At 38.5% G+C, this 16,428-nt stretch overlaps 1 protein-coding gene across 3 annotated transcripts in view; it reads left to right on the top strand.

Annotated features, from left to right (window-relative positions):
- The window catches only part of antxr2a (ANTXR cell adhesion molecule 2a), an 89,254-nt gene that overhangs the window by 16,919 nt on the left and 55,907 nt on the right, over positions 1-16,428 (top strand). For 2 of the 3 annotated variants that reach the window (XM_060907249.1, XM_060907248.1), the window contains 5 exons: positions 2,818-2,878; positions 2,998-3,093; positions 5,861-5,930; positions 9,221-9,299; positions 12,512-12,607. In XM_060907249.1, coding sequence (XP_060763232.1) covers positions 2,818-2,878; positions 2,998-3,093; positions 5,861-5,930; positions 9,221-9,299; positions 12,512-12,607 — 402 coding nt within the window. The remainder of the gene's footprint in view (positions 1-2,817; positions 2,879-2,997; positions 3,094-5,860; positions 5,931-9,220; positions 9,300-12,511; positions 12,608-16,428) is intronic. The other variant, XM_060907250.1, reaches the window with a different exon arrangement.

The following is a 16,428-nucleotide window of genomic DNA, read 5'->3' as shown; positions in this document are numbered from 1 at the left end:
ATCTGTTTGGGGGAAAACATAAAAAATAAAACAATGTACAATAAGCTGGTTGCATAAGTGTGCACACCCTTAAACTAATATTTTGTTGAAGCACCTTTTGATTTAATTACAGCATTCAGTCTTTTTGGGTCGGAGTCTATCAGCCTGCCACATCTAGACTTGGTAATATTTGCCCACTCTTCCTCGCAAAAGCGCTCCAAATCTGTCAGATTGCGAGGGCATCTCTTGTGCACAGCCCTCTTCAGGTCACCCCACAGATTATCAGTTGGATTTAGGTCTGGGCTCTGGCTGGGCCATTCCAAAACTTTTTTGGGGTCATTGTCATGCTGAAAGATGAAATTCATCTTCATCTTCAGCTTTCCATCAGACTTCTGAAGGTTTTGGGCCAAAATTGACTGTTTTTTAAAACTGTTCGCAATTCCCTCCACCTTGACTAAAGCCTCTATTCCAGCTGAAGAAAAACAACCCCAAAACATGATGCTGCCACCACCATGCTTCACCGTGGGTTTGGTGTTCTTTTGGTGATACGCAGTGTTCTTTTTGTGCCAAACATACCTTTTGGAATTGTGGCCAAAAAGTTCAACCGTGGTTTCATCAGACCATAACACATTTTCCCCCATGCTTTTGGGAGAGTTGATGTATGTTTTTTTGCAAAATTTACCCAGGCCTGGATGTTTTTCTTTGACCCTACCTCATAGTCCAGACATATGGAGAATACGGGAGATTGTTGTCACATGTATTACGCAACCAGTACTTGCCAGAAATTCCTGCAGCTCCTTCAGTGTTGCTGTAGGCCTCTTGGCAGCCTCCCTGACCAGTTTTCATCTTGTCTTTTCATCAATTTTGGAGGGACGTCCAGTTCTCGTTAATGCCACTGTTGTCCCATATTTTCTCCACTTCTTGATGACAGTCTTCACTGTGCTCCATGGTATATCTAATGCCATGGAAATATTTTTGTACCCTTCTCCTGACTGATCCCTTTCAACAATGAGATCCCTTCGATGCTTTGTAAGCTCTCTGTGAACCCTGGCTTTTGCTGGAGGATGCAACTGAGTAAATGTCTGAACTTTATTCAGAGTCATTTTAATTGATGGCAGGTGTGAACCCAAAAAGACCGAATGCTGTAATTAAATCAAAAGGTGCTTCAACAAAGTTTAAGGGTGTGCACACTTAATGCAACAAGCTTATTGTGCATTTTTTTAAAAATGTTTTTCCCCCTAACAGATTTGTTTGTTTTTCAGTTGAATTGTGCAGATTATAGGTCAGATTAAAGGAGGGAAAAGTTTTGAAATTATTTATCGTGGTCTCATTTTTTAAACATCAGAAAAACCTATCATTTTAATGGGGTGTGTACACTTTCTATATCCACTGTATGTGCTGTTACGCTGAGGCAAAACTTGTCTAATGCAAAACTCAGTCAAGAATAAGCTGTTTGTTGTTGTTATAAACATAACAAGACAGTGTTTGGTTTTTCAGAATTTATTGAATATGCGTTCTTAAAACAACAACAAAAACTATCATGTCCTATTCAATCATGTCCTATCAACTACAGACTAAGCCCACTTGGCCAGAGGGAGGTATGAGCCTTGCAAAACAGGCATTCTCCAGTGATTAGTAATCCTGGAGGTTGGGCTAGTTGGCCTCATGATGCTCGGCGCTCAGATTTCTAGGATTTGAGATCATCTGTGCAGCTTTGCTGTGGGAGCCTAAAGTAGATTTAGCTGTGATTTCTGCAAAAACATGTTTAATATTTGTTCCACTCATGAATTTAAATAATATTGCTGGGGTTTGAATATTTATACTCTGATGCCCAATTGCACAGCACATCTTCATTTGCATAATGAAAGGTATATTTAAGGAGCTGTTTTACTCCATAAACGTAGTAGTAAATGTGAACTGCTTCAGTGCATCATTTTGTTGTAATTGGCAAGGAATGTTACTTTGCTTTTGCAGACCCAGCTTTTTTTATTGATAGGAGTCATCTGTTTCGATTTTAACAGTGAGCAAACTCCCTTAGTGAACACTGCGGTTTTATTACAGGCAGTAAATATGACCTCACCTAAAATAACGGCCTATCATACCTATCCATGCCTATTTAGAAGCACTTCCATTTGAGACATCATCTTGTTTTCGGGCCTTTCCTCAGGCAGGGAGAACAGCTTAATTCTTTCATCAACATCGAAACTTGTATACATGTCAAACTCGAGAAATGAACTCCACAACCCCTCTGATGCCGCACTGGAGAGTTGTAGATAATAGAGTAACTGCGGTATCTTTAGGATCCTCTGTCAAGAATAGATGATGTTTACTTCCCTTCTCTAATGATGGGATTGTTTATCATATGTCATATTTAATCAGTTTGGTTTATACTCTCGCAGCACTTCAGAGTGAAGCCTCATCTCCAGCGCCGCTCATTCCAAACACCATATATTTTGGTTAATATTGTCTTTTTGCCGGTTGTGTATGGAGATTTGCATAGTTTGTCCTCCGTTGATTTATATGGATGATAGGAGAGGTGACTGTAGGATCACACAGGCCTTTTTATATGGTAATGTCAGCCTGGAGTCTCTAATAGAGCCGAAGATGGCCAATGGTGGCATATCATTTTTCCATAACAGCTGACATAGTTCTTTCTTCGCTGCAGTGTATGTGACAGTCTTTTCATTGATCCATATAGTGCTTAGCATGAGCAATGCCAAAGCCCTATCAGATGTGCAGTGGTGAGAAAAGAAAAAAAAAAACAGTGCAGAGTAAATTGAGCGCATCTACTTATTTACACCAATGGTGGATGATGAACTTGGTGTTTTTGCGTTGCAGATTCTGAAGCAGTCATGCACAGAGATCTTAACAGTGGAGCCATCCAGCGTCTGTGTGAATCGTGAGTCTCTTGAGTCTTCTTATTTCTACTGCTGTGCATGTGTGCATACATGACTATTTTGTGGGGTCATATCCCAGGTGTGCTTCTCATTATGTTCTCATCTGGTTAACGTACCACAGAGTCTTTTAACATGGTTCTCCGGGGGAATGGATTTACGCAGGGGAGAGTCCAAGATGGAGTCCTTTGCAGCTTCCTGGTGGATGGTCAAACTTTCAGTGAGTACACACAATCCCAGTCATCCATTTTAGCACATCATTAAAATGAACGATTACAACATGAAGCATTGTCAGTCTGAGAGACTAAGATATGCTAAATGGAGTCAATATTAACTAGTCAATATTAAATCATTGATTATTTCACAACTAAACTGAATGGACACTTGAGAGGCCCAAAAGCTCTAATCTACATGGGTTTCGTGTGAGACCTGTGTATGAGAAGAAGTTATAACCACCTCTAATGCCCTAATACATGACATACACAACTGAATGACATTATTTTGTTACCCTGTGATCAGAACAGATCAATCAATGGTAGACAAATCATAAATTTGTTAGCTAGCCCACTGGGGAAGTGGAGGCTCCAGTGTGTTGCCCAGTCCCATGATTTGGTTGCCCAGAAACCTTATTGAAAAAAGGTAGCTAACGTATTGGAATAATGTATGGCCAGCTAGTTAGCACAGACAAACAGAAACAACTAGCTTTATTCTATCAACATTTAGTGGATGAGCAATCGCGCACTCTGATTGGCTACTCTACTACTAAGCTATCAGCTTATATACCGTGAGTAGAGAAGAACAAAATGGCGGAGCGTTTTGCTGAGCCAGCCGAGAACGAAATAAAAACTCTACTTGAAAACAAAATCCCAAAAAATACAAAAAAAGCAACAAAATATGAAAAGAAAGTATTTGATGCTAAGAACGTATCTTTATTTTTCAAGAATTATAGCATTTTTTCACAAATTGCTATAATAATTTTGCCGGTTTGTTTACATTCTAAGCGGAAATGATTTTATTGGACATTTTGTATGAAATTTTTATTTATCAAATTTGCAAAAAATACATTTCTTTTTTACGCACCTCGTCGGCTATCAGTTCATGTACGACTTGATTTCGTGGAATAACTGTTAAATAGTCCTATCCATAGTCATATGCCTCCTAATTAAGTTGTATTTTTTTGGTAACACATTGTATTTGTGACCAAAACAAAAAAATCAGCAAGTAATTGGTGTTTCAGACAATTTTTTTTTGTGGTGTGGTTTCCATCAAATCCTGCGCTCTGACTGGCTGCGCTCAGTTACGGACCCCGGTTATGGACCTCTGGCGACTCGCTCGTTCACAACAACAACAAACATAGTAGAATTTTTTGTCAACATTTATCTTTTTTTAATAAGATTTATTTATAAGATTAGCAAAAATCTTATAAATTGTTGCCAGCATTTCTCAGGAGAATAGCATTAATTTTACAGCATGGATAGCGATAACGACAGTCTTCACAGCGAAAGCGAGTTTTACTACCCTGAGGAAGAAGAAATAAAAGAAAACATTTCAGGAGAAAGCTAAAAACCTGTAACTTGCTAACGCCGAGCAAAAACATGGCTGAATCCTGAATGACTCAATTTTGTATAAATAGGGGACAACATAGGTGGCAAAATGTAGTTTTTTTTCCTGCCATGGAAGTGCACTTGTATACCGAGGAGGAAGCCATTTACATTACAGCCGTGAATGAGGATTCAAAATAGCATTAATTTTACAGCATGGATAGCGATAACGACAGTGTTCACAGCGAAAGCGAGTTTTACTACCCTGAGGAAGACAAAAGAAAAGAAAACATTTCAGGAGAAAGCTAAAAACCTATAACTTGCTACCGCCGAGCAAAACCATGGCTGAATCCTGAATTACTCAATTTTGTATAAATAGGGGACGACATAGGTGGCAAAATGTAGTTTTTTTCCTGCCATGGAAGTGCACTTGTATACCGAGGAGGAAGCCATTTGCATTACAGCCGTGAATGAGGATTCAAAATGGCGTCTTGCCTCGGCTCGGTTTTCCCTTTCGGGCGCTCTCGTTTTCTGTTAGAATTTGGTAAAGAAAAAAATAAATATATTATTTACCAGCTTAAGGTCTGTCCATATGGTGAAATACTGTGACCACGGCCTTGAATACTGACCTCGGCCCAGAGGGCCTCGCTCAGTACTTTCAAGACCTCGGTCACGGTATTTCACGATACGGACCTCCCAGCTGGTAAATAACATGTATATCTTCTCTTGATATGTTTAACTGCAAAGTGGCATACTGTGTGTGTTGTTGTAGCAGCAAAGTCATACAACAGCTTTGCTCAATTTTGTCATTTTTTTCCCCATATCCATGTGTGTTCTTGTTTCTCAAAAGCCTGTGTGTCATTTGTTCACAATAATAAATCTGCTTTATAAAAATGGCTCTACCATTAGTAGCATATGCTATAGTTACCACATCTATATGTGTTGCACCATCATGAAGCACATGATGTTTAGTTTAAACATTGCTACATGCCAAATTTAAAATTTGAGAAAGTCAGTTGGAAGTAGAGTTTAATTTATGTCTCTTGTCTAACTCGCAGCTAAAATTTAAAATAAAATTAACTGCTTGGATACTAAGTCATCTTGTCCTGGGCACCTACACTTGTGATTTGTACACCTGTCATTATATTGAATGAATCTGTCTCTGTCCTGATTTTACACAAAACCAGTGTACATTTGATGTTGGAAGTTTCAAAAGAGTAACACGATTCAGTTTTAAACTGTGTATAGAAATGACTTTTATGGAAAAATCCCACACATGTCCCTGGTCTCTGGTCTGCCACCGATCATGTCAGCAGTTCTAGTGAACTCAGTCACAGTAACAAATAGTGTAATATTATACATATGGGAATGAGGTTATTCTTTAGCCAGTTTGTGGGTGTAATATAGCACCAGCAGATAATAAATAACTCTTTATTTTTTTTCCAGCTGAGAAATCAACCACAGTGCGAGATGACTATGTGCTGTGTCCTGCGCCAATGCTTCAGTATGCTGGACAGTGAGTATTCAAAAGGGGACGGTAGGAATGAATGATGTGGGTGTAGTGGGAGTATTAGTTAATAATCTGCACGATGTTTTGTTTGACGTGGGGACATCTTTCCAACAAATGACATGTTTGTCTGGAATCATGAATGCATAAAAAATAAGTATCGCTAATTAAATATTCTCCTTCTCTGCCATTATACCACCTGACAGTGAGTAGGAGTCCCATGTTGCTAGTGTGGAACTGAGCCTGTGTGCTTATGTTGAAACTTGTGCCGATAATGTAGCATGTTATAACACTGAAACTTCTGTATGTGATTATGTGATCACTATTTAAAGGGTTTGCTTAATTAACTCTTGGCTTGCGACTATACCCCATTAAGTTGTTAGCTGCTATGGGCGGTGAGTAAACACATCTGGCAGAGGGCTTTAAAAGGATGTGCGACAGATGCAGCGATTCCCTTTTCTGTGCTCCAATTTAAATAATTCACCATGCCCTGACAGGCGTATTCACATACCACCTGCATCTTTAAGCATAGAAGCAGTCCCTGTCTGCTTCTCTCTCTCTCTCGCTCTTTCTCTCTCTCTCTTTCTCCGTGCCCAGCATCTCCCTCTTAACGCTAAAATCTAAATATTTTAAATTCAAGTATTTTTTTAACACAATTTTGCGAAAGACTTTAAAATGGTTCATAGACATATACTCAAACAGAACTGTAACAATTATTGTGAAACGATTAAACATTTTCAACTTTACTGCATCTTGAACTCAAACAAACTATTATAGACTGTTGAAACTGGCAGAGCCTAGTGGTTTCACAATCAAGGTTGCTAGGTTTCAGCAAAATTTCCAGCCTGACTGTATCTCAAAAACCACCCAGAAAGATCTAAAACTTGAAAAAAAAGACATTTTTTACCTTTAGAATTGGAAACAAGTTCAGTACATCCATTATCTCATCTCATCTCATTATCTCTAGCCGCTTTATCCTTCTACAGGGTCGCAGGCAAGCTGGAGCCTATCCCAGCTGACTACGGGCGAAAGGCGGGGTACACCCTGGACAAGTCGCCAGGTCATCACAGGGCTGACACATAGACACAGACAACCATTCACACTCACATTCACACCTACGGTCAATTTAGAGTCACCAGTTAACCTAACCTGCATGTCTTTGGACTGTGGGGGAAACCGGAGCACCCGGAGGAAACCCACGCGGAGACGGGGAGAACATGCAAACTCCGCACAGAAAGGCCCTCGCCGGCCACGGGGCTCGAACCCGGACCTTCTTGCTGTGAGGCAACAGCGCTAACCACTACACCACCGTGCCGCCACATCCATTATCCATAATCTATAATCTTTACACTCCATAATCCATACACTTTCCCTTTATACCAACACTGTAAAACCCGATAAGGTCACTGAGCTCAAAAATTTTATTGAAACCGATTACGTAAAAATTTTTGAGGTAAGTAACTTAAATTTTTTAAGGTAAGATTTCTTAAAAATTACACTATAGTTACACTTAATTGTAATTTTTAAGAAATCTTACCTTAAAAAATGTAAGTTACTTACCTCAAAAATTTTTACGTAATCGGTTTCAATAAAATTTTTGAGCTCAGTGACCTTATCGGGTTTTACAGTGAAGAACTTTTTTTTTTTTAAGAAGAACTTTATTCATCACACACTTGTGAAACTCCTCTCTGCATTTATCCCATCTGAAGCAGTGAACACACACATACACGCTAACAGCACCTGGGAGTTAGATGCCTCACTCAAGGCCATCCCATATTATTCTAACCACGTCTTTAAACCCACGTAAGACACAGGGAGAAAATCCAAACTCCACACAGAAAGGCCCCCGCCAGCCGCTGGGCTCAAACCCAGAACCTTCTTGCTGTCAGGCAACAGTGCTCACCACTTACACCACCCTGCCGCCTTCAGAAACAAAAGTTTCTGAAATGTAATTCTGATTATTTGCTTCATAAACAAAAGATCTTGGCGTTTCCAGATCTATTTTTAAACTCACCAAAAACACTACCATTTCCTACGGTCTTTCTTTTACTCCCCACAACCTGGTTCCAAAACTATCCCAAAGCCATGACCCTGTCAAGCCTGTCCTCAATAGTGATGCAGATAAGAACAGAGTATTGACCTGATCCCTGGTCATCTTTAATGTACCCAACAACGTCTTACCCATTTGGAGTAGTGCCAACCTGGTTTCCTTTATGTCCTAGTGCATGATAGAGGGATATTTATGCACCAAGGTTCCCTCAAGGGCACATATATCAAACCGAACAGTCTTCCTTAAAATTTAGGTTCTGGATACTGAGATAGAGGGAGAAAGATGGATGATTAAACATCTGAGAAAGATATTTGCCAGAAGATTCTGTCTCCATGGATTTGATCGGACACATTTGGAGCTACTCTCCCATTCAACGTCCACATATCCAGCTTGATTAACAATCTGCCTAAAATTTGCATGTATCGAGTATGTCAGCTAAATTAGCCTCTCCTCTGTTCCATTCAGTAAACGCATCTAGTTAACATGCAAGAACCTTTTAAAGGATTCTTGCAAGCCGCTGAAGCAATTTACAGCCGTAATAAAGCCAGCCAATTCAAACATGTTCGAATGCTGTATTAAACCAAATTTTGTGAATTTATGAATTACCACATCATCGAAAAGTTCAAGCAAGTTGAAATACATCGAGTACACAATATATTTCACATTATATTACTGTATTATTATTATTATTATGTTCTGCTTAGCTGGATTATAATATATTTTAGCCAATAGAGTGGTATTTTTTACACAGATTAATGGATAACACAAACCCACTGTACAGAATGAGAAGACTTTGGCCTTCTCTTTTTCATATTTCTTCATCTTGGGAGGGATCTCAGGCATTCACGCAGTTGATTTCATACTCATAGATTTTCATTAGCTCCATTATAATTGTCTCTCACATAATAGACATATGGAAATTACAATGCCGTTCATCATTAGGTACCTAATTACATGCACCTTCCAGCTTCTTCTTCAGTAAATAGGTGATGAGATCCTCTTTTTTGTCTTTTTAAAAATTTCAGTGCAAGTAAGGTTTAACGTAGATTGTAAAAACTATGAACGCCTGAACTGCTGTAACTGTACATTTTATTTCTCTGTTGTATGATGTCTTGCCTGCATTTTTGCCATAGTTCTATTGTGAAATCCTTTGTTTTATGCAATATAAATGTATACAATCTTTGTTTTATGTAATGTAAACGTATAAAGTCATTTGGATGACTTTGACGTTTGTTTTGCATTTCCTTAGACAAATGGAAGTTCTTATCAGCTTGAACGGAGGCAAATCCTTTGTTACAAGTCCTTTCATCATCACTGCTTCAACTTGTGTAAGTTTTATTTTGAAGGTTGTTAACTAAGAGGAGAAAAAGAGAAGTTGTGTCGTGTCATGGAATTAATTTTTTATTTATATTTACTTTCCGAAGACAGCGATATATCATAGAATTAATAAACACTGAGTCAGAGAGAGAGAGACGAGAATTCATCCTAAAAAGGAAAATGCATTGTTATGTCAGCCGTTGCAAGCAGGGGTTAAATTGGGATTGGTTATGTGGGGGGGCTCTGCCTCGTACCCGCCCCTGCCCCCGCCGCCCTGCCCCAATATACTTTTTGGAAAATAACCCTCTAATTTGATAACCATATCATATTGCACAGAGATATACACCTTATCTGTGTGTTGTAGGCCTATGTGTGTCTTGTAGTGCCCCCCTACACATTATGGCAGTTTGAATGTAGATTGGTTGGCCAATGTAACAGATTGTACAGGTTGTTGTACATTGGTTTGAAGGAAATGATTAGTGGGGGGTCTGGGGGTCCTCCCCCAGAAGTTTTTTATTATCATACATGTTATTTGCTGAATTCTGGTGCATTTTAATAAGTTGTTAGCTGACTTTACAGAGGTAGGTTGAGCAATATCATGTTAAATCTTGTCACATGCCTCCAGGTGAAAAATGTGAAGGAGAAATGTTCAGTGAGAAAATTTGAAGGCTTGCACAATCTTAAACCAAAACAGTTGATTTATTTTGGAGGATAAATGTTAAATATGCCAAAACACTGTCAGTCAAATTGTCAATCAAATATATTCATGCAGTGAATGCAACCAAATACAAACAACACTATAACATTGGAAGCATTTATTATTATTGTTATTATTATGTATTCAATTATTTATTTGGCATGTGGTGCTTTTTGTATTGTCTAGAACATACATAAGATGAGCATATTATACCAGCAAAATAGAAGCACGATCATTTGAATGCAGCAAAAGTTTTGCTGCATTCAAATGATCGTGCTTCTATTTTAAAAGGGGAGACGGTGTACGGAGAAAATTATAAACAAGTCACAACGCTGAAACACAAGCCCAAAAACCCGCAAACCACGACTTCTGATTTTTTTTTAAAGCGAGCTCACAAAAAAAGAAACCCCAAAGTCGCTTATAAAAAGCGGAATTGGCAACCCACGCAGTGTTCCAGAAACCAGAATCTCTGATCGCAAGTTCTGTTCTAAATAGCTTTGACAGGTCGTCTTGTTATCAGGAAAACTATGATCTATCTCATAAAAGTCATGGGTTTATTGATTAATAAAACGATATTTAATTATTCAGAACTGAAAATCGTGAAAAGGGTTTGTTGCTTTTGATGTGTGCATGATCATATGCCATCCGCTCCGAGCTTATGTGCCGGGGCTCAGCCCCGGACAGCCCCGGCCCAATTTAACCCCTGGTTGCAAGTATAAGAGCAGCAAGTCAAAAGTAGAATCATGAGTAGAAATCAAATCAGAATCAGAATTTGTGCATACAGTACTAGTCAAAAGTTTGCACGCCCCTACTCGTTCATAGGTTTTTCTGTATTTTGACTATTTTCTACATTGTAGAACAATACTGAAGACATCAAAACTATGAAATAACATATGGAACATATCTGAAATTATGTGGTAAACAAAAAAGTGTTAAAAAACAAAATTTTTATATTTTAGATTTTTCAAAGTAGCCAGCATTTACCTTGATGACGCTTTGCACACTATTGGCGTTATCTTAACCAGCTTCATGAGGTAGTCACCTGGAATGCTTTTCAGTTAACAGGTGCCTCATCAAAAGTTAATTAGTGCAATTTCCTGCCTTCTTAATGTGTTTGAGATCAAACAGTAAATAGTAAATAATAACAATACAGTAAACAGCCCTATTCCACAACTGTAGCAATCCATATTGTATCAAGAACGGCTTGACTAAGTAAAGACAAATGACAAACGACAATCCATCATTACTTGAAGACAGGAAGTGACTTTTAATCATAAAAATAAAGAAAATTCATTGAATTAGAAGGTGTGTCCAAACTTTTGACTGGTACTGTATGTAAAAGGGAAAAATCTTCACTGGATGACAGTCACTCACGGTCAACTGTTAAGAAATTTAAAAGAGCAGTGAAAAGTTCCTTCATAGTAAATAATTAAGGTTTTTTTAATTATTGTTATTTTTTACATATTTATTTTATTGACATTATTGTTATTTTTTGTGATTATAATGTTCTTTTTTATCATATTATTTATTAGCTTGACTTACTAACTCTTTACTTAAGTGTAGTGTTTAATGATTATATGTATTTTATTATTATTCACACACACACACACACACACACACACACACACACACACACACACACACACACACATATAAAGGGTGTCTCAAAAAAATGTACTCACTTTAAATGACAATAAATGCATTGTTTATTGACTTAGAAACAAGATTAATGGTTAGATGCATAAATGGATAATGCACTCACTCTTTGCACTTCCATTACACTTAAATTGTCTTTGTACTTCCATGATATTTTTGTGCTTCCAGTAGCATTTTATGATAAATTTTCTTTCTTCAAAACTTAGTCGTACTTCTGCTATTATTAGGGTTAATTTGATCTGAAAAGAAATGAAAAATCCAGTGAGTTATGAGCAGTCAAAATGTGAGTACATTATTTTGGGACACCCTGTATATAGGGGTGGCACGGTGGTGTAGTGGTTAGCACTGTCACCTCACAGCAAGAAGGTCCTGGGTTCAAGCCCAGTGGCTGATGGGGGCCTTTCTGTGTGGAGTTTGCATGTTCTCCCCATGTCTGTATGGGTTTCCTCCGGGTGCTCTGGTTTCCCCCACAGTCCAAAGACATGCAGGTTAGGTTAACTGGTGACTCTAAATTGACCGTAGGTGTGAATGTGAGTGTGAATGGTTGTCTGTGTCTATGTGTCAGCCCTGTGATGACCTGGCGACTTGTCCAGGGTGTACCCCGCCTCTCGCCCGTAGTCAGCTGGGATAGGCTCCAGCTTGCCTGCGACCCTGTAGGACAAGATAAGCGGCTACAGATAATGGAGATATATATAATATATTTTCCTTCAAGTTTTCCAGAACCCTATTGAAACTCATACTGTATGACATAGGTGTTCTGAATAAAGATTCCTCTTATAATGAAAGAGTCCGAATATAAGCTCTACAGTATAGATATGCACATTTCCTGAAATGTGAAATGGCACTAAAATAAATTTATTCTTTTATCAGTCGGATGGTACCATCGTGGCCATTATATTTCTGGTGCTGTTGCTCCTTATTGCTCTGGCTCTCATGTGGTGGTTCTGGCCTCTCTGCTGCACTGTGGTGAGTGTAACAATATCACACGAACATCATTCTTCTGGGCACTACCAATTCTCCTCATGATAAACCTTTGAACAGTGATTTTTCCCAGCGGACTCTTTTTAATTATTATCTCTTCTCATTTACCATGTGGCCTCCTGTTAGCCTGCTCTCTGTAAAGTCATGTTTAATATTCGAATCAGATCATCAATCTTTTAGAGTAAGAACGTAGCAGTGGCTGTTTCACAGCAGGTAACTAATTTCAAAGTTTAAAAAAATCTCGGATCAAGATTGTTTGGTAAGCTTGTGGCTATGGGTCATATCCTTTGCACTCATCTTTGGTTTTTGTGTGGTAAAAACATTGATGCAGTTAAACTGCAATGTTGGGCATGTGTGGCAATGCAAGGGAAAGAACCTTGCCACATCCTGTATCTCTCTTTCATGCCAACGCTTCATAGGGAGGAGCTCAGGGTTGTTTCATATGCCAAAGAACAAAAAGATCCATTTGTGGCAGTGTTTCAGTGACAATGATATGCACTTTTGGTTAATTTATTGTGTGTTTAATATGTAAGGAATGAAACGTGACAGAGCCGTCAGTTAGGTATAGGCTGTCCTGAAGTTTTATTCCTCTTATACCACAGCAATAAACCTCGTATTAAACACATAACCTTGTATTAAAAATTTTTTTTAACCTCATATTCAACACAGTTCCTTGCGCCTTAGAAATCCAGGAAGTCTACTTCCACATGCTAATGCTGAATGTTTTAAGTCTAGCTTTTATAGCAGATTGCATTTTCAATATAAGCTAGCTTTGTAAAAGTTTCAGTATTTTTAATGTTTTATTTTTATTATTTATGCATTTATTATCTGCTTATTCTTCTTCATATTATTATTATTATTATTATTATTATCATTATTATATTTAATTGTAAATATTTTAATGCAACAAGCATGTTTTTTGCAAAGTTGTAATAAATACATTATTATTATTATTATTATTATTATTATTATTATTATTATTATTATTACTATTATTATTACTATTATCTCATCCGGCCAACAGATCATGAGTTTATGCCATCATGTGTTGTCTGTCATCCATCTGACGTTGTCCACATTTCACGAAAATAGTTTATTCTCTCTCAGTTCCTCACTGATTTTTATTCTTTTTGGCAGGAAGGTCGGTCTGCCTGGGGTGCATATAGCTTTTACCCAAATTTGTATAATTGCAAATAATAATGAAGTTATGGAGTAATTAAGCCCTAACAAGCAGTTTCCACACAAATTGCTTCTTCTCCCTCAATTCTTCACTGAATTTGATTCTCTCTGGCATGAAGGTAGGGGTACCTAGGGTTCATATAACTTCTACCCAGATTTCCTTAATTACAATTATTAATGAAGTTATGGACTAATTAAGCCTTAATGAGCAGTTCAACAAAAATCACTTCTTCTCGGTCAGTTCCTTGCCGTTTTGGATTCTTTCTGGCAAATAGGTCGGTATTCCTAGGGTGGCTATAGCTTGTATATATAGCTTGTTTATAGTGTATATAACTTGGAACATTTATTGTGCAAAGTGGCCCACTTTAGATCGTTCCTTCTGGACTAGATGGGGCCGGAGTGAGCTACGCCATCACTCTACATCACATACATCACATCATCACATACGCTGGCAGTACTATCAGAGCCATACTGTAATAGAAGAATAATCAACACCTTCTCATCAATCACAGCTGAAAATTCAACTTTGTTGTGGTATGTTATCCTAACCATATCCAAAAACGCTGTGCTAAGATATGTAATGGAGCAGAGAAAAAATTCACACCTCACAGAAGGTTGTACTCGCTTCTAAAGAAGGAAGTCAGCAACACTTCGGAGGCTTAACCAGGGAACTGTACAGATGGCACACTGTAGAACTATAGCAATCGGCATCACAGCAGCAGCTCAAAATGATATGCGCCACCTCTCTTTGAGAACCTGGTGGGAGCTCATCCAGAATGAGATGGAAGCATATTTTGGAAAACCAACAAAGGCATTAAAATGTAAACCCCCTGCAGCATGTCTGGACCAGGCTCTGCTTGTCTTAGTCGAAGAACTGCTGCTCCCCTCCATCAGGGACCTCCGGCAGAAGAGAAGGGCCATGTGTGCTTTGTTAATATTTAAACTCAGCCCTGCCAGATTTTCAGCAGTCAGATATGTTCAGAAGCATCAAGCCATCCTCCCCCGCCCTCCTTCCTTTCCCATTTTTTTCATGGGATACTCTGCGCTGCCAGATTGGAGGTCAGTTTGAGTGTGGGTGTAGTGAGTTAGCCTTGATTTTTCGGACTTGAAGGCATATGCAAGGCCAAATAACGTTCGAACATTTGTAGTGTGACAGAATTAAGTCTATACATCAATATAACATACGAAGTTTTTTTGCTCTCTATATGTAAATAGTATTACCTAATTTAGAAATGTCCATATAAGAAGCCTTACCATATTATTAAATGAATATCTTCTTACAAATAGGTTAAGTTCGTGTCAGTGCCTCATTTTTATTTGGAAATGTGCTAGCTGCTGCATCAGTTGAAGCCAGGAAACAGCTTGAAAAAGCATGATGTATATAGAAGAGAAGTAAACAGATTATAAACTTCAACTGGACAATTATTCCAGAGCCATATGGGCGTTTTGCCTGGGTGACACCTGATTGGTTGATTTAGCAGCGGTGGCTTGTATCAACTCAGGCAAGAGTCAGATGGCTACTGATTTTGTGATTTAATTACAATGCTGCTTTTCTGAGTGTTTTTGTCTGTTGCACATCTGTCCATCAGGTATTTGAAAACCTAACAGGCCAGGGTGTGATTTGTATAATGCCATATTTATCCCACAATATGTTGGGGAAATATAAATCTGCTGCTTAATTACTCCATAAAAGAGTTAATCCTTTAGCCAAAGGTTCACCCTAAAAATACGTTAATTATTGCTATGCATGGCCCCCACCAACACATGTTCCTGAGTTTGCCAACAAGTGCAATTAATTAAGTCTAATTGATCATTTTCCATTAATATAATGACAACATTGGTGTAATGGCATCAGTCGGCTTTAATGGCAACGAAACAGCTGCTTGACCTACGGTTTGTGATAATAAGTGAAGATTTTTTTTTTCCCCGTGAAAAGTAATTTCCTAAATGCATAACCTCAAACTGGTGGCCTATCCATCTTTCATGAGTAAGGACTGATTCTTGGTTTAGAGGACATGTGCGGAGTAAAGAGCTGAAAGATCTTCAGGACATATCTGCCAAGAGTCCAATATGTGCTACAAGTTTCAGTCGTAAAAGAAATTAACCTTTTGAAAGCACTTCTTTTTAATGTAATCGCAGTGTGTGGTTAAATACCGAAAACCTTTTTTTTGATTGTGCCAGCTTTGGCCGTGGAGGACACTGTAACCTATAACGTCACAAACAGTACTGCAGAAAAACTGTTTCCTGTTCATTCTGACAGGATGTGTGTGTGTGTGTGTGTGTGTGTGTGTGTGTGTGTGTGTGTGTGTGTGTGTACACGTGCTTCTTCCTTTCACTGGGGACAAGGCACTTTTCTACCAGACAGGGTCTGGAGTGCAGCCTGAGCCTCCCTTCTGCATATCATTGGAGTTAATTAACTCCTTAGGACTTTATGATTGGGGGATTGCTGGGGAGCGCTGAACCTCATCCAATTAATTAAGAGATAAACGGGCTGCCATGCTCACCCCAAAGACTCCCCTGTCAACAAGTTGATTTTGAGCTTTTCTTTATTTTGCACCAGGGGCCTGCTGTGTTGGTTTACAAGCACAGCCCTGTAATCAAACGTACAGGGAGGTGCTGGGCTCCAG

This window comes from Neoarius graeffei, chromosome 24 (genome assembly GCF_027579695.1).
Source record: "Neoarius graeffei isolate fNeoGra1 chromosome 24, fNeoGra1.pri, whole genome shotgun sequence".
Lineage (NCBI taxonomy): Eukaryota > Metazoa > Chordata > Actinopteri > Siluriformes > Ariidae > Neoarius > Neoarius graeffei.
Note: the sequence above shows the minus strand (reverse complement) of the source record. Positions and strands in the feature narration are given on the sequence as shown.